The sequence below is a fragment of the Nyctereutes procyonoides genome, unplaced genomic scaffold (assembly GCF_905146905.1).
Source record: "Nyctereutes procyonoides isolate TBG_1078 unplaced genomic scaffold, NYPRO_anot_genome, whole genome shotgun sequence".
Taxonomy (NCBI): Eukaryota; Metazoa; Chordata; class Mammalia; order Carnivora; family Canidae; genus Nyctereutes; species Nyctereutes procyonoides.
In genome coordinates, this window is record NW_026575135.1 from 22423108 (window position 1) to 22446029 (window position 22922).

General features: G+C 38.8%; 1 protein-coding gene across 1 annotated transcript in view; it reads right to left on the reverse strand.

Moving 5' to 3' along the window:
* Positions 1-21991, reverse strand: part of LOC129494568 (phospholipid-transporting ATPase FetA-like) — a 105820-nt gene extending 83829 nt beyond the window's left edge. Inside the window, exon 1 of the mRNA XM_055301496.1 lies at positions 21826-21991. Within this exon, the coding sequence (XP_055157471.1) occupies positions 21826-21991 (166 nt within the window). The remainder of the gene's footprint in view (positions 1-21825) is intronic.
* Positions 21992-22922: the final 931 nt, after the last annotated feature.

Consider the following 22922-nt stretch of genomic DNA (forward strand, 5'->3'; position numbering starts at 1 on the left):
GTGTGTCATTCAAAGCCCTTGTTTCCTTGTTGATCTTCTGCTTAGATGATCTATTGCCGTGCATGGGGTGTTAAAGTGCCCTACTATTATTATATTATTATCAATGAGTTTAATTTTATTATTAATTGGTTTATATATTTGGCTGCTCTCAAGTTAGAGGCATAAATATTTGCAATTGTTAGTTCTTCTTGTTGGATAGACCCTTCAACTATAATATAGTGTTCTTCTTCATCTCTTGTTACAGTCTTTGGTTTAAAATCTAATTTGTCTCCTATAAGGTTGGCTACTCCAGCTTTCTTTTGACACTCATTAGCATGATAAATGGTTCTCCACCCACTCACTTTCAATCTGGAAGTGTCTTTGGGCCTAAAATGAGTCTCTTGTAGGCAGCATATTGATGGGTCTTTTTTTGTTGTTGTTTTTTGTTTTGTTTCATTTTTTTACCCATTCTGATACCCTATGTCTTTTAATTGGAGCATTTAGTTCATTAAGCTCAGAGTAATTATTGAAAGATATGAATTTAGTGCCATTTTATTTCCTGTAAAGTCACTGTTCCTGTAGATTGTCTCTGTTCCTTTCTGGTGTCTGTTACTTTTAGGCTCTCTCTTCACTTAAAGGATCCTTTTTAATATTTCTTGCAGGGTTGGTTTAGTGTTCACAAATTCCTCTAATTTTTGTTTGTCCTAGAAACTCTTTTTCACTTCTTCCATTGTGAATGACAGCCTTGCTGGCTGCATATTCTTGGCTGCGTATTTTTCCCATTCAGCAATTTGAATATATCGTGCCAGTCATTTCTGGCCTGCCAGGTCTCTGTAAGACAGGTCTGCTGCCAGTCTTATGTGTCTACCCTTGTAGGTTAAGGACTTCTTGTCCTGAGCTGCTTTCAGGATTTTCTCTTCATCTTTGAAATTTGCAATCAGCACTACAAAATGTTGAGGTGTAGACCTATTTTTGTTGATTTTGAGAGGGTTCTCTATGCCTCCTGGACTTGAATGCCTGTTTCCTTCCTCAGATTAGAGAAGTTCTAATAATTAATCTTTTGCCTGTTTTTCCCACTTCTCATCTTCTGGGACCTCTATAGTATGGATAGACATTATTTGCTGGGTCACAAAATAGTTCTATTTTCTTTTTTTAAGTAAGTTCCACACCCAGCGCAGAGCCCAATGCAGGACTTGAACTCACAACCCTGTTGTTTATGGACATTATTTATAAGTCTCCCTTCATGATCTAATAGTTTTCTTTCTCTCTTCAGTTTCCTTATTTTCTATCTTCTGTATCACTGATTCACTCTTCTAATTCGTTCATTCTCATTTTTATGGCCTCCACTTGGGACTGCATCTCAGTAATAGCATTTTTAATTTTGACCTGACTAAATTTTAGTTCTTTTATTTCTACAGTAAGGGATTCTCTAGTGTCTTCTATGTTTTCAAGCCCAGCTAGTGTCTTTATAATCATTGTTTTAAACTCTAGTTCAGGGGTACCTGTGTGGCTTAGTAGTTGAGTGTCTGCCTTTGGCTCAGGCCATGATCCCGGGGTCCTGGGATTGAGTCCTGCAGCAGGGTCCTCACAGGGAGCCTGCTTCTCCCTCTGCCTAATTTTTTTAAAAATTAGCAATGCATAACATTTATTTCCTTGACATTTGTCTTCCAAAGAGTTCACAGTGTTTCAGTGTCAGTTGAAACAGGGGAAGAATCTCAGGGAAGAATCCTTCGCATAATAATAGGCTATTGGTAATATTGTCTCTCAGTTCTTTCCAAATCCATAAAGATGCATTTTCTGATGAGTGACTGAGCTCGCGGTCCAAGTCCCTGCTCCGCTGTGTCGGCTATACTTGGACACAAGCTCGAACTTGTACATAAACCCTCGTGTGTTTGCATCGATGTCAGCTTCTCGGTGGTTTCTCGGATTCGCAATCTTGGGCACAACAGTCTTTGGCCCAGGGCGCGATCCTGGAGACCCGGGATCGAATCCCACGTCGGGCTCCCGGTGCATGGACCCTGCTTCTCCCTCTGCCTGAGTCTCTGCCTCTCTCTCTGTGACCTGTGGTTCTGAGGAGTCCCTTCTGATGTGGACGTGGCCCCCAACAGCGCCTCCAGAGTGCTCCAGGGGGTCCTGAGGAAGCCGGGCTCCTGTGAGTGGGGACGTGGCCCCACGTGTTCCTGAGTCATAGTCAGCGGGTCCTGAGGACGCCGGCTCTCCTGTCACTGTGGACTATGCCTCACATCCTCGGGAAGACTCACAGCAGGTCCTCAGGAGGCTGGGGGCTCCTGTCAGCCTGGACATGGCCCCACGTCCCCCCGAAAACTCACCGCGGGTCCTGAGGAGACGGGGGTCTTGTAAGCGTGATCGTGGCCCAAATGTCCCCCTGAAGACTCCCCGCGGGTCCTGAGGAGGCTGCAGCTCATCAGCATGGACGCATCCCCACGTCCTCCTCAGGCCTGCCTACGTCTCAGCCTCTGTCTCTCATGAATAAATAAATAAAATCTTAAAAAAAAAAACCCTCTAGATGTTCAAATATCTTACTTATATCCATATTGATTAAATCCCTGGCAGTGAGTACTACCTTCTGTTCTTTCTTTTGAAGTGAATTTCTCCATCTCATCATTTTGTCCAGAAAAGTAGAAAGATAAAAAACAACAATAACAGCAGAAAATAAAACAAAAAACAAACAAAAATACTAGACCCTGAGTGTGTTTTGGTCTGCTCATTAAAAGAAACTAGATCCCAAAATAAGAAAGTAAAACTTACATATATATAAAAATAAAATACAATTAAAGAAAACAAAAAATTAAAAAATATAATGTATATATAAAATAAAATTTAAAAATAATTTAAAAAGAACCGAATAAATAGGAAAATAACTGAAAAATAATGCTGCAAGACTAAAGAATAAAAATACAAAGGATGCCATATACTATTTTATCCAAAAGCTGAGGTTTTGCAGCCCTCTGTGATGAGTAAACTTGGTACTATCTAGTTGTTTGTGCTGATCTTCTCATGGAGGAGCCTGTTGCCCTTATTCACCTTATTCTCAGGTGGAATTGACTTATTGGAAATGTGTCTCTCTTGCACAGAGGCTAGGCTTAGTGTAAGCAGCTCTGGATTCCACTATGTAGCCTGTTTTGCTCTTTTGCTCCTCTCAGCACCAATGGGCAGGGTGAACATGGAAGTGCCCCACTTTCTAGCCCTGAGCTGGAAGTTCGCACCCTCCATTCTTCAGTGAGCCCTCACAGAAAAGCAATTAATCACTCTTGTCTCCCTGGTTTCCATCAGAACTCTGTGTTCACCTGACTGTGACTTAATGTTTTGATCTCAGGCACACGACCAAATTTCAAAACTCCAAATTTCATGGATTCCTTTGGTGCAGACTTGTGCTGTTCCTCTGGGGGGAGGAAGGAGGATCTCACTACCCTCTGCCTTATGCTGGATCCTTCCCAGGAAGGAAAGTGAAGTGGGGTAGAATCTCAGGTGTGACAGCATGGTCTCAGGATCCCCAGATCACAAGAAGTTGGGGGGTACCTAGTGGAACAGATTGCCCAGACATAGGAGTGGGGAAGCCATCTGAAAACAGTAAGTCTAGGTGCCAGCTTTCTGCTCTATGTTGCCATAAACTGGGAACTGCTGCATAGTCATGCAGCCACTTTCCTGGGAAGGATCTAGCATAAGGCAAAGGTAGTGAGACCCTCCTTCCTGTCCCTGGAGGAACATCCCTCACTGTGGGAGACTTGTAAAATTCCCAGTTTTGCACTCCACTGCTTGTAATACTTCGTAGTAGCCTCTGTAAGCAGGCTCCATTCTCTCTACCATATCCTCAGCTATATCACCCCTGATTCAAGTCTCCACACTTCCTACCTTCTAAAAGGTGGCCACTTTTCTGCTTATAGACTTACAGCATTTCTTTTCTAGATCTGTGATTGGTTTTCAGGTGTTCAGAATGATTTGGTAACTAGCTGTATTCAAGGGACGAGACAAATTTAGAGTCCCCTTACTCCTCAGTTATCTTAACTCCTCTCCATTTTTTTTTAAGAGAGAAAGGGAGGACAGGAAAGGGGAGGAAGAACCCTAAGCAGGCTCTACACCCAGAATGGAGCCCAATGTGGGGCTTAATCTCATGACCCCGAGATCATGACCTGAGCTGATATCAAGAGTCAGATGCTTAACCAACTAGCCACCCAGGTGCCCCTAAATCATGTAACTTTTTTTTAAAAAAGATTTTATTTATTTATTCATGAGAGACACAGAGAGAGAGAGGCAGAGACACAGGCAGAGGGAGAAGCAGGCTCCACGCAGGGAGCCCGATGTGAGACTCCATCCTGGGTCTCCAGGATCATGCCCTGGGGCCGAGGTGGCGCTAAACATCTGAGCCACCTGGGCTGCCCTAAATCATGTAACTTTGAATACAGGATAGCAAGTCTTGTTTAAAGACTTCTTGGCTCTTTTGTTTATTTTCTCTTCTAGATCAACTTCACAATAATTCTGTCCAGTTCCGTTGAGATTGGGGTTTTGATGAGAGATAAAGACAGAAAATTGTATTTACTAGAATTCTGGGGATGAGTGAAAGTAGGTTATTAGATGAGGCAGAACTATGTCCCAGGAGAGAAATAGTCAGCTCTGGGAAACTACATCACATTTTATTTGAATTCCTGTTAGTTAACACTTAGTGCTGTATCAGTTTCAGGTATACAATATAGTGATTAAACAATTCCATATATTCTGCTAATGCTCATCACCAATTTTACCCATCCCCTACCTACCATCTCTCTTGTAACCATCAGTTTGTTCTCTATAGTTAAGAGTCTGTTGCTTGGTTTCTTTTATCTCTTTTTCCCCTTGCTTATTTGTTTCTTAAATTCCATATGAGTGAAATCATATGGTATTTGTTTATCTCTGATTTATTTTGCTTAGCACATCTGGCCTCCATCCATGTCACTGCAAATGGCAAAGATTTCATTGCTTTTTATGGCTGAATAACATTCCATTGTATATGTATATCACATCTTCTTTATCTATTCATCCATCAGTGGACTCTTGGGCTGCTTCCATACCTTGGCTATTGTAAATAATGCTACTATAAACAAAGGGGTGCATGTATCCCTTTAGATTGTTTTGTATTCTTTGGGGTAATATCCAGTAGTGCAATTGCTGGATCATAGAATAGTTCTATTGTTTTTGAATGAGCCCTGTTTAATGCAGGGCTTGAACTCATGACCCTGAGATTGACACCTGAGCTGAGATCAAGAGTTAGACGCTTAACCTACTGAGCCACTAAGGTGCTCCAGGGTAGTTCTGTTTTTAACTTTAAGGAATCTTCATAATGTTTTCTAGAGTGACTGGACCAGTCTGCATTCCTCCTAACAGTGTACAAGGATTCCTTTTTCTCCACGTCCTCACCAACACCTATTGTTTGGATCACAGACTTTTGAAAAATTGCTGAGGAGATGATACGGCAATGGGACTTTTATGGTTTGTCATGTAATCTCCTCTGTTCTTCTGGCCATCAGCAAAATTTACTAAACATCATGATGTCATAACATGAGTAAATTTCTTACAGAAAATACCTATGTGACCAAAGTCTGCACATTGGGCAATACAAAAATAGAGAATTATGAGGAAATTTAGGGATTTGCACAAATTATAGGAAAAGTGAAACGGGGATGTCCAGTTACTTTTACCCCAGGATTTGAGAGATTATACAGATTAAGTAGGAAGGAGCTGACATTTTTGCACTGCTAGTCCCCCACTTAGTGACATATTATAAATCCCTGTGAGGAAGATAGACAGTTGTTGGCGTACCTCTGGGAAGCCATTTTTTTTTTCTTAAAGATCTTACTAATTTATTCATGAGAGACACACAAGAGAGAGGCAGAGACATAGGCAGAGGGAGAAGCAGGCTCCATGCAGGGAGCCTGATGTGGAACTTGATCCCGGGACTTCAGGATTGTGCCCTGACAAAGGCAGGCACTCAACTGTTGAGCCACCCAAGTGTCCTGGGAAGCCATTCTTTTGTGCATTATGATCATGTCTGTGTAGTTATGTTGCTAGCAATACATATGAGTCTTCCTTGGGCTAGGTTTCCCATCCAGCTATGCATCTTATAGTATGTTCTACTGAACTAGTGCATTTCTTTCTTTTTTTTTTTTTTTTGTGCATTTCTTTCTTAAGGTTTCATTCTAGTGATTACTAGGATTACATGAATAAAGATGGGCAGAGTTGAAAAGGAACTGATAGAATCTTTTGTTGTGCATTGTTTTGACTAGTTAGTGGCTTATTTACAACCTTGTGATACAAGAGCTTCAGCTAACCATTGTGGCTTAGGTTACCCAAAGAAGTGGAAGATGTATGGCTCAGATAATTTAGTCACATCTAGGATTTAGAACTGCTAGTTGGCCCTTGCTATTTGTGCAGGGTCTTTTTTAGGGTCCCAGTAGCTGTCTGATTAGGGCAGAGTATCAGGGCAGCGTTGGTATTTCTACCGGTGTTAAGTTTATTCAATCCCTGAGTAGGCTAATCTACTATGTTCATACTCAATCAGTTTAGGCAATGAGAAGTGAAATCAGTCTCCCCCATGCCATTTGCCCCTCTAATCATACCCAACAGATCAGCATAGCCTCTCCATTTATCAAAAATATTATTTTAAAACTCTTCATAAAGTTCTACTATTTTCTTATTGAATCTTACATTTCTTATCAAATTTAATCCTAGTTTTTACTGCTTATTTTTTAATTTACAAAGGTCTAACAGGTTTTTCCAGCAACTTATCTGGGTGTAGCAGACTAGTCTCTCTAAGCCCACCAGCCCCAAAGATGTACATGGAGTCCAGGCTCTGTACAGCAACTTAATACAAACCTCCCTGTTTGAGAGTACAGTAAAGCAGGTAGATCCCAAAGTTCAGAGCCTGAGTTCATGGAGACAGACTGAGACTCCAAAGTAGGGATAGGAGTAATCTTCATCTAGTTCTGGCTCTTTGATATTAGATCTTCCGTGAAAGAGAAAGGAGAAAAGAAAGTAGGATTTCCAACAGGAAAGGAAGAGGAATTGAGGGCTACAAAGTCAGACTTCTGAAGATGTCTCTAAAAAGGGAAAAACAAGAATGACAAGAAAAGTGGTTAAAATGTCAGTTGGCACAATCATCTAGGAGAAGAAACTCAAAGTTTGAGGGAGATAGAAGACAAGTATAAGGAAAGAAAGTAGCCAGTCATGTTTGAGATAATAAAGGCAGGTAGACAGATTCCAGACTGGATAATAGAAGATTAATTCAAGATTCACCAAAACAACAATGACAACAACACCGATTTCCTAGGGCTTGTGACTATCATTGAAAAAAGATTGGGATGACTAAGTGTTTTCCCCGTTACTTGTTAATTCTGGGTTTATTTCTGTTTGGCTGAGACAAGAGTGACAAAATGTAAATTATGGATGAGAAGTTAGAACTATGAAAGACTAGAAATTAGTTTAGACAAGGAGAGTCTAAAAGATAGTCTAGTTGAAGAGGTCCGGACTATGGAGTTCAAGGGCACAAACACTAGCTCAGACTCAGGTGACTAGAAAATGCATCCATCTTTGGTAACTAAGGGTTGAATCTACAGCCTATTGAGTAAAGGCCTGGTTTCAAAGGGATCTGTGTTGAGATCAGAACTGGACTGTGGGTGGTAAAATAATTGAACTGAAAGTGCCAGACATCTTGGTGAAGCAAGGCAACTTGGTATTATAAAATGTGCAATGGACCTAGAGTTTAAAACTATGGTAGCCTCCAACAGTGGTTAATAACATGAGCAACTGAGTCAGGCTGCTAGGGTTCAAATCTCAGTCCTCCACTTACCAGTTATGTAGCCTTGAGGAAGTTACTTAACCTCTCTAAGATTCATTTTCTTCATCTGTAAAATTGAAGTGATAATAATACCTACTCATAAGGTTTTTGTGAAGATTAATAAATTAAGGCATACAAAGCATCATTTTATTTTATTTTATTTATTTTCATTTTTCAAAGCATCATTTTAGACCAACTGTTGATATAAAAATTGCTCAGGAAATTCTGGCTATTCTAGATTGGGCTTTGTGACTAAATTGTTAAGTGATTTAGAGCAAGTCACTTTCTGTTTCTGGGCTTTAGTTTCCTCATGTATAAAATGGGGTTGCAAAATGTATTTAATATGCTAATGTGAGGGTTAAATGAGATGTTAATTAGAGTGCCTATATAATTCCTGACACATCAAAAATGCTCACTAACTGATATTTTTTGTCCTTTATCTTACACTATGTCAAGGAGAGTCCATAACCATCATTGATGGTTTATGCCCAATGGATTTTGAACTTCAAGCTATCTCCTGTGGATATACAAAGCTGATCTAGTCAGTGGAGAAGGAAGGGTACAAAAACCACAGTCTGGGGAGAGGAACTCTACTCAATCTCTTGGTGGGGTGGTAGTAGAAAGGAAGTGTCAAAATAGAAGAAGCCTCTGTCTAACAGTGTTCTTAGCATTTTGATTCCAATAAAAAAACTTGGTTCTTATGCAATCTTGATATAATCCAATCTCAGGTTTTAAGGGTTAAAACTACAGAAGATTGGAGATTAGCCTAGACAACAAATAGCAGAAACTAAAAAGGAAAATGAGCTCTGTAGGAGGGAACTAGAGAAAAAGGCACACTGAAAAATAAGTAACCAGGAAGAAGGTGGAGGAAGGGAGAAAAAGGGAGGAAGGCCAGTTGGTCAAGTGGCAATCAGGCTTAGAAAGATCTCAGCAAATATCTCCTTGCTCACAGTGGGAACTCAACCACAAATGGAATTTTCCAGCTAAGAAAAAAAAGCAGTAAGATGATTTTTAGGAGTGCAAGTTTCTAGTAGATTCTCCAGGCTCTCTCTCCTTATACCATCAGACTCCCAAATAGAAACTCCATAATGACCCCTTGTTGTCATTCTAGATCAACAGGCCTACCTGATTTCACCCAAGTCACCTAATTCATGTGACTAAAATTTTCCCATCTCTAAAAAGTGAGGATAGTTGACAGAGGAAGGATAATTGGCCAATTTCTGGTCAGATTAGTCAGCATCAGTTTGCTTTACGAATATTGTAATTTCTTAGATTCCAAATAATCACAATTTATCCTTTTGTAGTCAAATAGTATAATCTAAAACATGATAACTACGGGTAAATTTAGCTAACCATATGACTTCCAGTCTTGGGTACACATAAAAAAACTTCTATTTCCTCTCCTCAGACTACATCTCTAAAATATCTGGTGTTTAGCCAACAGATGATATCTCCATCTAAGGAATGGTAAGTAGAATAGCTAAATGACATAGAAGAGAGTCACCACAAGAAAGGTCAGGGCCTGTAGTCCTACAGAATAAACAGTAACTCATTTGCTTTCTCATCACCACTTCATTACATTTCAGGTTCAGTCTATTCACTGCTATGTCTCATGGTTTACATTTAGCTCTTTTATCATATTTATTTATAACATAATTTTCTCCCTCTAAACAAAGAACTACTTAAAGGTAGAGATCCTATCTTTCTTTTTTTTTCTTTAAATCTCTGTATCCCATTACTTAGAGTAGGCCTTGGAGGGCAGCCCCGGTGGCGCAGCGCTTTGGCGCCGCCGGCAGCCTGGGGTGTGATCCTGGAGACCCGGGATCGAGTCCTACATCGGCCTCCCTGCTTGAAGCCTGCTTCTCCCTCTGTCTGTGTCTCTGCCCCTCTCTCTGTGCCTATGAATAAATAAATAAAATCTTAAAAAAAAACAAAATATTAGGCCTTGGATTTAATAAAGATTCATCGAATGAACAAGCACACAAGTAAATGTTTAACATTTTATTTTATTTTTTTATTTATTTATGATAGTCACAGAGAGAGAGAGAGAGAGAGAGAGAGAGAGAGAGAGAGAGGCAGAGACACAGGCAGAGGGAGAAGCAGGCTCCATGCACCGGGAGCCCGACGTGGGATTCGATCCCGGGTCTCCAGGATCGCGCCGCGCCCTGGGCCAAAGGCAGGCGCCAAACCGCTGTGCCACCCAGGGATCCCCAAGTAAATGTTTAAAAACATGTTTTGTTAAATTGTGCTCAGATTTCTGTCTAAACCTCTCCAATGGAGGATAATCACCTCCTCCTTGTGGGAGTATCTACACAATCACAGAACAGCTGGGCTGAAAGAGAAACCTCAGCTAATTCTCAGTTGATCTTTCTATGCTCAGGTCAGCAAACAGGAGGATATTCAGCATGGTTGAAGAGGATGGTTAGAGTGCAGTGTCAAAAGGACCTAGAGGGATCCCTGGGTGGCGCAGCGGTTTGGCGCCTGCCTTTGGCCCAGGGCGCGATCCTGGAGACCCGGGATCGAATCCCACCTCAGGCTCCTGGTGCATGGAGCCTGCTTCTCCCTCTGCCTGTGTCTCTGCCCTCCCCCCTCTCTCTGTGACTATCATAAAAAAAAAAAAAGGACCTAGAGATTTATTCATTCCATAACAGGAAGCCTGTATTTCCTAAATAAGTCATGGGAATAAAAAGCACAGCATCAGGAATATAGTCAATAATATTGTAATAGCAATGTATCAGGATAGATGCAGGCTACACTTGTAAATATAGCATAATGTATAAACATGTCCAATCACTACGTTGTACACCTGACATTAATGTAACATTGTGCATCAGCTATACTCAAAAAGAAAGAAGGAAAAAAGTTTAAAAAAAAAAGAGGTAAAACTCTTGAGGACATGAAAAGCAAGGAAAAATAGAGAACAGTTTTGCACTGGAGGAGGTAGAAGAGATAACAGGAATACATGTTACTGGAAGGTATAGTGTGCCTCAAAGGAAGAAGAGACACTATGAGGGAGGTTGGTAAAATTTAAATGGGGGTGAGGTCAGGGGTATAAGAGTCTATAAATTGTATGATGGTTTTCTAGTAATGCTGATTTCCTAACGTGGAGGGTTATATGGTAGTTAAAGTAGCAAAATGTCCTGGATGTGGAGAAATACACACTCAAGTATTTAGGGGTGGTAAGACATCATGGATGCAACTTGTTCTCAAAAGGCTCAGAAAATGGAGCACCTAGGTGGCTCAATCAGTTAAGCATCTGTCTTTGGCTCAGGTCATGATCCTCAGGTTCTGGAATCCAGCCCCACCTTGGGCTCCCTGCTCAGCTTCTCTCTCTCCCTCTACCCCTTCCCCCTACTCCTGCTTTCTCTCACTCACTCACTCACTCACTCAAATAAATAAATAAATTCTTTTAAAAAGGTTCAGAAAATAACTAATTATTATATATAGTTATATAATAATGTTACATATAAATATAATATATATGGTATGTATACTCACATACACAGATGGAGCAAATGTGGTAAGATATTAGCAATTAGGAATCTGGATGAGAAGATTCTGGATATACTTTGCACTATACTTACAATTTTTTTAAAAGTTTAAAAATAAAATCACATTTATTTTTAATTAAGAAAAAAAAGAATCTGGAGAGGAAGCTCACCAAAGTCTGGAATGTCATGAGAAGTTCAGTTCTTGAGCTACTATAGCTTTTCTGTTACCTCTGCCTCTGCCCATCCCCTCCATACCTTCACTAACTTTCCTATCCAAGTTGAACAGAAACAAGACTAGAATTGCTCAAAGGGTTATCAAAATAGTAATAAAGAAAATAAAATAGCAATAAAACAAATGGAAAATCAAAATTGTAATAAAAGCAAACAAAACAAAACAAAACACCCATCAAATCCTAATTTAATAACAGAGTGCCATAGAAGATTGGTCAGTTGGCACAGTTCAGAACATGATGAAAACTAAAGGGGGGGGCACCTGAGTAGTTTGGTCAGTTAGGGGTCTAATTCTTGATTTCAGCTCAAGTCATGACCTCAGGGTCATGAGATGGAGCCCAGCATCAGGCTCCATGCTCAGCAGAGAATCTGCTTGAAATTCTCTCTCTCCTCTCTTTCTCTCTGCTCTTCCACCTTACCCCCCACTCATGCTCTCTCAAATTCTAAAATAAATAAATCTTAAAAAAAAAAAACAAAGTGTTGGGACGCCTGGGTGGCTTTGAGCGCTGAGCGTCTGCCTTTGCCTCAGGGTGTGATCCCAGAGTCCCAGGATCAAGTCCCACATCGGGCTCCCTACATGGAGCCTGCTTCTCCCTCTGCCTAGGTCTCTGCCTCTGTGTGTGTGTGTGTGTCTCTCTCATGAATAAATAAATAAAATCATTTAAAACAACAACAACAACAAAGTGTTGCAGAAGGGGAGGTGGGGGAATGGGGGTAACTGGGTGATGGGCACTAAGGAAGGCACATGATGAGATGAACACTGCGTGTTATACTATATGTTAGCAAATTGAATTTAAATATTTTGAAAATAAAAAAAAAACCACCCAAAACAAAACTAAAGGCCCTTCCCACTATTCCTGTTGGAGATCTTTGGTTTCTTTCTTCTCCTATCAAGGGAGATGCTGACAGGAATATTATTCATATCACTCCACATAGATATAAATTGGGTGGTGGGCTTTGCCATTCTGACATCATTTGGAAAGTGGAATCATGATTTTTTTTTTATCAATGTGGTAAAGGTAAAATTAATCATGTTTGATTGAACTGCTAGATATCATTTTCAGGGCTTCCCAATCATAAAACCTTTCTTGGGACAGGAGAGGAGAGGTTGGGAAGCTTACAATAAAGGCTATCAGTTAGAAACAAAATGCTAGTTGCACAAAGCTGGATCTAATAGTAAATCATGGTGATGCTAAAGAAGCAACTTCACTCTAAGAGATTCAAAATTCAATTCCCTTTGGGGATGCCAGATTTAGCAAATAAAAATACAAAAATAAAGCATGTCCCAAATATTTACATAGGAAATATTTACACTTAAAAATTATTCATTATTTATTGAGATTCAAATTTAATTGAGAATCATGTATTTTATCTTTCTACCCTGCTCCTGTTACTGAGGTCAGGAAAAGTTCCTACAAATTCACTTGTTGCTTTAAATTTTCTAAAGAAACATAATTCTAGGGCAGCCCGGGTGGCTCAGCAGTTTAGGGCCGCCTTCAGCCTGGGCCAGATCCTAGAGACCCAGGATCGAATCCCACGTCGGGCTCCCTGCATGGAGCCTGCTTCTCCCTCTGACTGTGTCTCACATGAATAAATAAACAAAATCTTAAAAAAAAAAGAAACATAGTTCTAGAAACTAACTCTAAAAACTTTAGATGTCTTTTTTATTCTAAATAACTTTATTGAGATGTACATACCACATAATTCACTTATTAAAAATAAAATGTACAATCAATGGTTTATAGTATGTTCACACTGTTACATAACATGTATGTCTACTTTTTTGTGTTTAAAAGTGGTATTGTATAGGATTCTATTACTAAAGCTCTGATTAATTTTCTGCTCTAAATGCCATAATATCTATGCCCCTCCTCCTTCATATTTTTCCTTTTTTTCTTTTTCTGTCCTTCCCTTTTAGTTTCTCCAACTTCTTTCCCTTTGTGATTATACTATCTTCTTTAATGATTTTTAAAATAATCCAAAATAACACATAAATATATTTTAACTGTAAAAGATCTAAAATCAGAAATATAAAGAGAAACTAAGTTTCCTTTCCTCTCTTTCTCCATTTCCCAAGGAGAGCACCATTAACAGATTGGTGTATATCCTTTACATCTCTTCCTTTTCAGAGTATTTATATATATATAAATGTATATATACATACTTTCCAGAACAGAGGGAAATCTGTAGGCACTGTGCTAGGCAAACAATTTAGTAGAATTATACAAGATATATCCCAAACAGCAAAGCAACAATTCAAAGTAGGATATAAATAAGACTTAAAATGAATTGTAGAGACCTAAGAGAACTGAAATGATATGTTCACAAAAAGCTTATACATTAATGGCTATAGCAGTATTATTTGTAATAGCCGCAACATGGAAACAACCCAAATGTCTATCAACTGGTAAATGGATAAATTGTGGTATATATATATATATATATTGGAATGGTATTCAGCCTTACAAAGGAATGGAGTACTGATACATGCTACAACATGAGCCTTGAAAATATCAAGTGAAAGAAGCCAGTCACAAAAACCCAGATATTATATGATTCTATTTATGTTGTGTCCAATTCGATAAAGATAGAAAATAAATTAGTGGTTACTAGGGGCAGGGGAAGGCAGGAATTGGGAGTGACTGCTAATAGGTATGAGGTTTCTTATTGGGGTGATGAAAATGTTATAAAATTAAATCATGGTCGTAGTGGTACAATTCTGTTCATGTATTTAAAAAAATCATTAAATTGTATTCTTTAAAAGGGTAATTTGATGGCATGTAAATTATACCTCAATAAGGTTATTTTTTTTATTTTTGAAAAGATTTATTTACTTGAGAGAAAGAAAGAATGAACAGTGGGGAGGGGCAAAGGGAGAGAGGGAAAGAGGGAGGAAGGGAGAGAGAGAGAAAGAGAGGCAGATTCCTTGTTGAGCACGAAGCCCAATGCAGGGCTCAATCCCAGGACCCAGAGATCATAACCTGAACCAAAGGCAGATGCTTAACTGACTGAGCCACCTGGGCGTCCCAAGGCTATTATTTTTTAAAACTGCAAAGGCCAAGCGCTGTAAGAATTCAAGATGGAAAGATAATGAGGGGGATGGGGCAGGGAAAGTCAGTGGCTGGAATTGCTGGAGAAGGCTTCATGGAAAAAAACTTGGACTAAACCTAAAAAAATAAATATAGGTCCAATATAAATATAGGAGACAGGCATGTAGGTAGGAAGACGCACCTAATGAAAAGTTTGCATTGAGATTAGAGAAGTTGTATGACAGTACAGAGGTAAGAAGAGTCTAAAGGAGGCAGGAAACAAGACTATAAAGTCAGGGTTTTAATGTTAGGCTGATGACCTTAAAATGATTAGTAGCTGACAAGGAATCCCAGAAAGATTTTGAGCAGAGAAGAATACAATAAAATTGGAATTTCAGAAGGTTTATATGACAGATTCATAGAGGAACAGATTACAGATATAACAATGACTTGAAAGATTGCTGTAATAATAGTCAACACTTCAAAATGATGACAGCCTGAACTAAGAAAGTGGTGAAAAATAGAAAGGAGAGGGTAGATAAGCAAGATACTAGAACCAGTCTATATTCACTTTAAGGTACTGTAAGTTTTCCAAACAGAATAGGCTGATAGCCTAGATAAGGGCAGAAGCCAAATTACTGTGTTTGCCACTCTTATTTTGTTGACTAAAGTTAAAAGGCCAACATCTTGGATGAACCAGTATTAATTGCTCACTGCTCAAAACAGCACAAGCAATAACTCTTCTGTAGTTGGTAGGCCAAGCTTACTCAAAGGGGTACAGGCCAGGAAAAGTGTTTTCAATTATTTTTCACTGGCAAAACTTTGGACTTTTGAAATAATTTCAGAAATAATTTTATCAATGTTCAAGTTCTTAATTACCTTCCTGAACAATAATAACAACAAAAGCATCAAAGCTCCTATTGACTATTTTTTATATAAACACTTACTTTGTATTTATCATGTACCAGGTACTGTCCTAAGTGCTTTACAAATATTGCTTCATTTAATCCTCACAACATACTTAAGAGGTAGCATTATTATTAGACTGGTTGCATAGATGAGAAACTATAGCATAGAAAAATTAAGAGATTTGCCCAAGATAACGTAGTAAGTGGCAGAGCTAGGATTCAAACCTAAACAGTATGGCTCCCGAGTCCATGCCCTTAACCACTATGCCCCTCATATGATTTTTACTTCATCGCATTTATTGTAGATATAATTTGATATTTTTCTGTGCTATTACTTGATGTGCTATCACTTAAAGACTGTCTTTCACTAAACCTTAATTTCCACAAGAATAGGGATTCTGTTGACTTTTGTTGCCATTATATTGCCAGCATGTAGCACAGTAGCTCACATTCATTTGGTGATCAATAAATATTTGTTGAATAAGTATATCAGTCTTTATTGATGATTGCCACATTTTTCTTCTGCCTTGAATTTACTACTGCCTAGAGTAGTCTGCTCTTCCAGATTTTCTGTTCATAAGAAGATACAGGAGAAACTGGTCAGTTAACTTGTTTTCCCTAGCCTTCTTTCCTTTAGCAGTTCTGAAAGTTGGAAAGGACTCTCTGGTTTTTCCTTCAGTTGGGATGGTCCCTGACTTCTTCTTCCTAGAACTAATGCCTGTACCTGTGGGATGGAATTCTTTCTGGAACTAGGGCTTGTGCTCTTGAAATGAGTTCCCTCCAGGAATCAGAAATTGCACAATGGCATAAAGAAGGTTTAATATGACCCAAAATCAGTGACTTAATTTCATTTTCTACACCTTCTTCATTCCTCAAAAGGAAGCCTAAACATAGAACTACATTCTGGCTTGCTTTTTCAAAGTTTTATGTCAGAATTTTTTTTTTTTTATGTCAGGCAGTTCTAAATATAGAACTACATTCTGGCTTCTGTTTTGAAAATTTCATGTCAGAAAAAATTTCTTTTTCTTTTCTTTCTTTTTTCTTTTTTTGAATTTCTTTTTCTTATATCAGGCTTGGGTGTGATTACCCCAGCTCCCTAAGTACTTGCATTCACCACAGGAGAGCATGGAAGTGGTATAGAAATCCTAGCACCATAGTCAGATCTATTTGCTCTAGGCACAAAGAGGCTGCAAAGGATAACCTTACCCATTTCAGCAACCTCTATTCAAAATGACCACTTCTTTTTAGCAGAAGGCAGTTGTGAAGGATAGGGAGAGGAAAAGGAACACAGACCTTTCTGGTGAACTTCCAAATAAAAGTACAAAATAAAATGAAAATAGAAATAAAAGTACAAAAGGTAAAAGAATGGAACTACTCAAATCGAATTTTCAGATAACCAAACAGTAGGGCTTGTACTTCAGTACAAAGTATTTACTTCTGCAAAATATATTTCCTTTCCTGGTAAGTTGTTTGGTAGATTGGTGGTTTGACTGATAGATGGCCAGTCTTTTTATCTGTCATATGCACACTCACATGCACACACATTTACTTTTTAGAGGCAATAATGACATACAGACTTAGATATTTACTGAGTTCACCTACCTTCATTTTGTCTGCCCTCACTTTCGCTTTCAAATAGAGACATTGCAGAATAGTACCAATTATAATTCCATGGAATTTCTGTAAAGGAAATAAAAATATTCAGAATCAGAATTTCTCATTCCAATACCATTTCACTTAAACATGTGCTTAAGAAACTTGGAACTTGTTCTCTGAAATCCAAAATAATCTACCTCTAAGACATATATGCTAAATTTTAGAATTCATTTCATACATGTTCATCAGAAAGTTATAATTTCAAAGCTTGGCAAACAGATTCCACTTTCTGGCAATCAAATCTAGGCTAATAACTACACTTTGTCAGAAAAATCTGTAACAGATCGTTGGAAACAGGCAAAAGAATTATTGGGTGATCTCTTAGTGCACCACTTCTGGATTTCTGCCTCTGATTAATTTTCTATTTATTTAAGTATCTTATAATTCTGTAGGCAGAGATTAATTTATAGATTTTAATCCCATGGGGATAAAAATATTTTATGTCTGGTGAAAAAGATAACCTCAAAGACTATGACTTAGACACTACAGGACTTCAATTAGTTTTATGTATGATTCAGAAATCTTTCTTAACCTTTCTTTATAAAACTGCCTGTAAATACTTACCTCCTACATTTTCATTTGAATTGGTCTTAACATCTTACTGATTACCTCATTAATCAGTGAGTTCAATAAAATATTTGACACCTGCTCATTGTATTTATATGAGTCATGTTTTTCAACCTTTTGAAAATTATATTTTATCAAACCCCATGAGTTTGCTACACAGGAAAACTCTTCTCTTTATCCTTTTTTTTTTTTAAAGATTTTATTTATTTTATTCATGAGAGATACACAGAGAGAGGCAGAGACACAGGCAGAAGGAGAAGCAGACTCCCTGTGGGAAGCCTGATGCAGGACTCAATCCCAGGACTCCGGGATCATGACCCCAGCCAAAGGCAGACACTCAACCACTGAGCCACACAAGTGCCCCTCTTTCTTCTTAACTCAACCTAGAAAACGTCAATAAAGTATATTTTAATAAGTTTCTTTCAGGTCTCCCAAGCCACTAAGTATGGATAAGCAAAGACTAGAAAACCTTATAGGTGTTTTCATCTTAATCATCCCAAACAGGATTAGATGGGAAAAAATTCAAATCTTTAGGGAAATGTAATCTAAGTAAAAGGTTATTTCTAGCCAAATGATCTTTAGCTATCAGAAAAAAATATATATAACTAGCTGGACAACTGTGATTTGGAGTAACAATGTATCTTCCAACTAGTTCTGCTCTCTGTGAGGCTCAAGTGACCTCATTAAGGATACAATTCTTATTTTGGGATGCTTGGGTGGCTTAGCGGTTGGGCATCTGCCTTTGGCTCAGGGCGTGATCCTGGAGTGCCGGGATTGAGTCCCACATTGGGCTCCCTGCATGGAGCCTGCTTCTCCCTCTGCCTGTGTCTCTGTCTCTCTTTCTGTGCCTCTCATGAATAAATAAAATCTTTAAAATAAAAAAACAATTTAAAGGATAAAATTCATATTTCAATAATCTAGGCATAGTTGCATCAAATAACTTTAGAAACCAGGAAGTTAATAGCAGTTAGATGTAAAACAATTGGAAATGAAATTCTGGCTACTGTGACAAATTGGAGAGTTCCTATAAAAGTACCCAAATGAAAAAGAAAGAAAATTAAATATTGTGCAGGCCAAACAAAATTATTTGTGCTTGTTGGCTACAAGGTTTATTCCAACCTAATGTCTGTTTCCTCTGTCAACAGAATCAGTGTTTTCCTAGCTAATATTTGCAGCTATAATATTACCATTCTCTAGGCACCCAGTACTATTTTAAGTTGCCTACACCTTCACAGTAGGCTTGGGGTTTCTACAGCTGCCAAGAAAGAAGAGCCAAGGATGGGATGTCCTGAAATTCTGGCTTCTCTCCATCACCTACAGGGCCATCAGCAGCTTTGAGAGGGAAGTCTGGCCAAATACACACAAGAATCATAGCTAGGAATGTGAAATGGTTATAAGGCACTTAATGGGGCCTGAGTAATGACTGTTTAGCTAGAATCAGGAACTCACCCAATCTGGTGACATTCTCTGCATGTACATCACATTACGTAGCAGCCAACTAGAAAGTATATTTAAGCTGTTAAATTCAGAGGAGGAAAAGAAAAACAAAACAAAAAAACCCCAGAGGAGAAGAATGTGAGGAAAGGGAGAAAGAAATGGAATGTGGGAGGAAAAAAGGAAGAGAAGGAGGAAAAAAGGAAAAGAGAAAAAAAATTAGGAGCTAGAGAACCAGGTTTAATTTCAGTCTGCTCATAATTAATGACAATGTGACCTGAAGCAAGATACTAATCATTTGGAAACCAGAGAACCTTCCCTCAAATTTCTTCAAAGTGAGATTTTAAAAAAAGAAACAGGAGATAAATTAGGGAGATACAAGATGGAGAAAGACCCGCTAAAGAATAAATTTGTCAGGGACGCCTGGGTGGCTCAGCAGTTGAGCATCTGTCTTCCGCTTGGGGTGTGATCACGGGATCTGGGATCGAGTTGGCTCCCTGTGAGGAACCTTCTTCTGCCTCTGCCTGTGTCTCTGCCTCTCTCTCTCCGTGTCTCTCATGAATAAATATAGCAGCAATGTCCACAATAGCCAAACTGTGGAAGGAGCCTCGGTGTCCATCGAAAGATGAATGGATAAAGAAGATGTGGTCTATGTATACAATGGAATATTACTCAGCCATTAGAAATGACAAATACCCACCACTTGCTTTGATGTGGATGGAACTGGAGGGTATTATGCTGAGTGAAATAAGTCAATCGGAGAAGGACAGACATTATATGGTCTCATTCATTTGGGGAATATAAATAATAGTGAAAGGGAATAAAGGGGAAAGGAGGAAAAATAAGTGGGAAATACCAGAAAGGGAGACAGAACATAAAGACTCCTAACTCTGAGAAACGAACTAGGGGTGGTGGAAGGGGAGGAGGTCAGGGGGTGGGGGTGACTGGGTGGCGGGCACTGAGGGGGGCACTTGACAGGATGAGCACTGGGTGTTATTCTGTATGTTGGCAAATTGAACACCAATAAAAAATAAATTATTAATAAAATAAAATAAAATCTTGGGAAAAAATAAATTCATCAGAGAGACAGAGTTGGGGGTACTTTTGTATTACAAACTAAGTACATTAGTTTTCATTATAGGACTGAGAAGAAGAGTTATCAGAGGATTAAGTTAAATAAGGCATGAAAATGCAACAGGGCTTGATCCAAAAAAGTCAGTCAATAAATGGCAGTGTTTTATTTTTTTTAATTTTTATTTTATTTATGATAGTCACACAGAGAAAGAGAGAGAGGCAGAGACATAGGCAGAGGGAGAAGCAGGCCCCATGCACCGGGAGTCCGACGTGGGATTTGATCGCGGGTCTCCAGGATCGCGCCCTGGGCCAAAGGCAGGCGCCAAACTGCTGCGCCACCCAGGGATCCCAGTGTTTTAAATTTTTTTAAAGATTTTTATTTATTTATTCATGAGAGACACCGAGAGAGAGAGACAGACAGACAGACACAGGCAGAGGGAGAAGCAGGCTCCTCGCAGGGAGGCCAATGTGGGACTCAATCCCTGATGCCGGGATCACGCCCTGAGACAAAGGCAGATGCCCAACCGCTGAGCCACCCAGGCGTCCCGCGTTTTAAATTTTTAATATACATGCCCACTAAATTGGTTTTAAAAAAAGGTTTTAATACTGTGCTAGAGAAAAAGTGAAACCAGTGGAACATTTACAAACTGTTGATGGTATTGAAAATTGGACAACTACTCAGGAAAACAATTTGGATTTATCTTACAGAGTTCATGGGGGCATTTAACCCTCTAACCTCGACAGTCCATTTTTTGTATATAACCTAGGGAGACTCTCATAATATGTCATATACAAGAATATATATGGTAGCATTCCTCATAAGAGCCAAAATTAGAAACCAACCAAATAGCTATTAATGATAGAATAAAGAAGTAACCTATGGTATGTTCATACAATGGAAAGAAAGAAAGAAAGAAAGAAAGAAAGAAAGAAAGAAAGAAAGAAAGAAAGAAAGAAAAGAAAAAGTACAGCAGGGATTTTCAAATGGTGTTATGCAAAGCAGGCAGGCTTCTTGCGCTGAAATACAGTTATGGGTAGACAAGAGCAAGGAGGATGTAGAGGGCACTTCCTTTCTCTCAACCTGAATAAATCTACTACTTTCTGGGATTTTCCTATACTTTATATTTCAAAAAAGAAATTTCTCCTGCTAAAAACAAAGTTGGAAAATCATCTGGATGCTTCTAGGATAAGTGTTTGAATAAATTAAAATGTACAATTGTAGATGGAACTCAACCTCTAGCTAGACCAAGCACAGTTCAAAGTCCTAGGCAGCCTTTCTTAATATACCTAGGTCTGCCATCTATGTGGCCTTGGCACCAATTCCTAGCAAAAGCTGGAGCTCCTGGGAGCCATTTGAAGACATTCATCTCCTTACCTCAGTCTTTTCTATCCCATGGACACCATTCATTTAGATACTTGGTCTTTTCTTTCTTTGTTCTCATGACAATTCATTTTCCTCATTTTTCTTCCCATACCTCTTTGATTGCTTTGCAATGTGATGTAGCAGTTAGGCTGACCTAAATTTAAACCCTCCAGCCAACACTCATTAAATACATAACCTTTGGGTAATGAGATAATCACTCTGAACTTCAGTCTTTCATCTCTTACATTGAAGATAATTGCCTCACCTTGGTTGCGAAGATTATATAAAGTATACCAAGCATTTTCTACAGTGCCTCGCACATGGGCTATTCCCCAAAGGATTGTTCTCATCCCTGTTGTCTGTGTGCGCTTTCCCTGAATTATGATATCAAATCCTCTCATTGCATCACTACCCCTGGCTCCTAAAACCATCTTTAGTCCCAAACCCATACTGTTGGACATTTCCTCTTAGGTGCTCACTAGTGTCTCAGGACAATCATGTTCCAAAATGATGTTTCTCACCTTCTCTGATCTTATTATTCTAAAGTGTTCATGAAATCTAAGAATCACCTTCAGTTCCTCCTCTGATTACCTGCCAGGTCCAAATATTCCATCTGAGGATCTCTTGAAGCTATTACTTCCCAACTATACCATTTCAGATTCTTTTTACTTTCCTTCTGGATTCAATACCCTGTTATCTGTTTCTGGCTTTTATAAACTATCCACTGCTGCCCAGAGTGGAACACTGATCATGTCTTCTTGACCAGCTCAAAGCCCACAGTGGCTTCCCATGGATTACTGAATGAAGTCCAGATACCATCCACACATTCAAGATGCTATTTGAACTCTAACTATTCTTTCATCTTTCTTTTCCACTATTTGTCTTTATTCCAACTGGCCTATGTACAATTCCCTAAATACAGCCCAGATTTTCCTGTATCTATGCCATTACTCACCTTCCGAGGGTAATGCCCTTACTCTTATCAGTCAAAATCCTTCAGGCTATCTTAACAAAGATAAGCTCAAATTTCATGAATCCAATGTAGTTTCTCCCTTTCTCTTATCCAGAAATAACTCACCACAACTGCCATTTACTTCATTGGTATTATTCTCCTAATCATTTGTTCTTCCTTGTGTCATAATTATTTTCTGAATTTTATCTCCTCTATCAGATTGGCTGGTGTGAACATGTCTAATTAATTTCTGTGTCTTCTAAAGCCCTTGTACAGAGCCTGGCTTCTAAGTAAGGGATTGGATAAACTTGAAAAAAAAAAGAATGAAGACAAGCAATAGGTAATTATTAAGAATAATAGCCTTTTTGAAAAATACAAGTTATAAGATGTAACTTCAAGACAATTGCTAT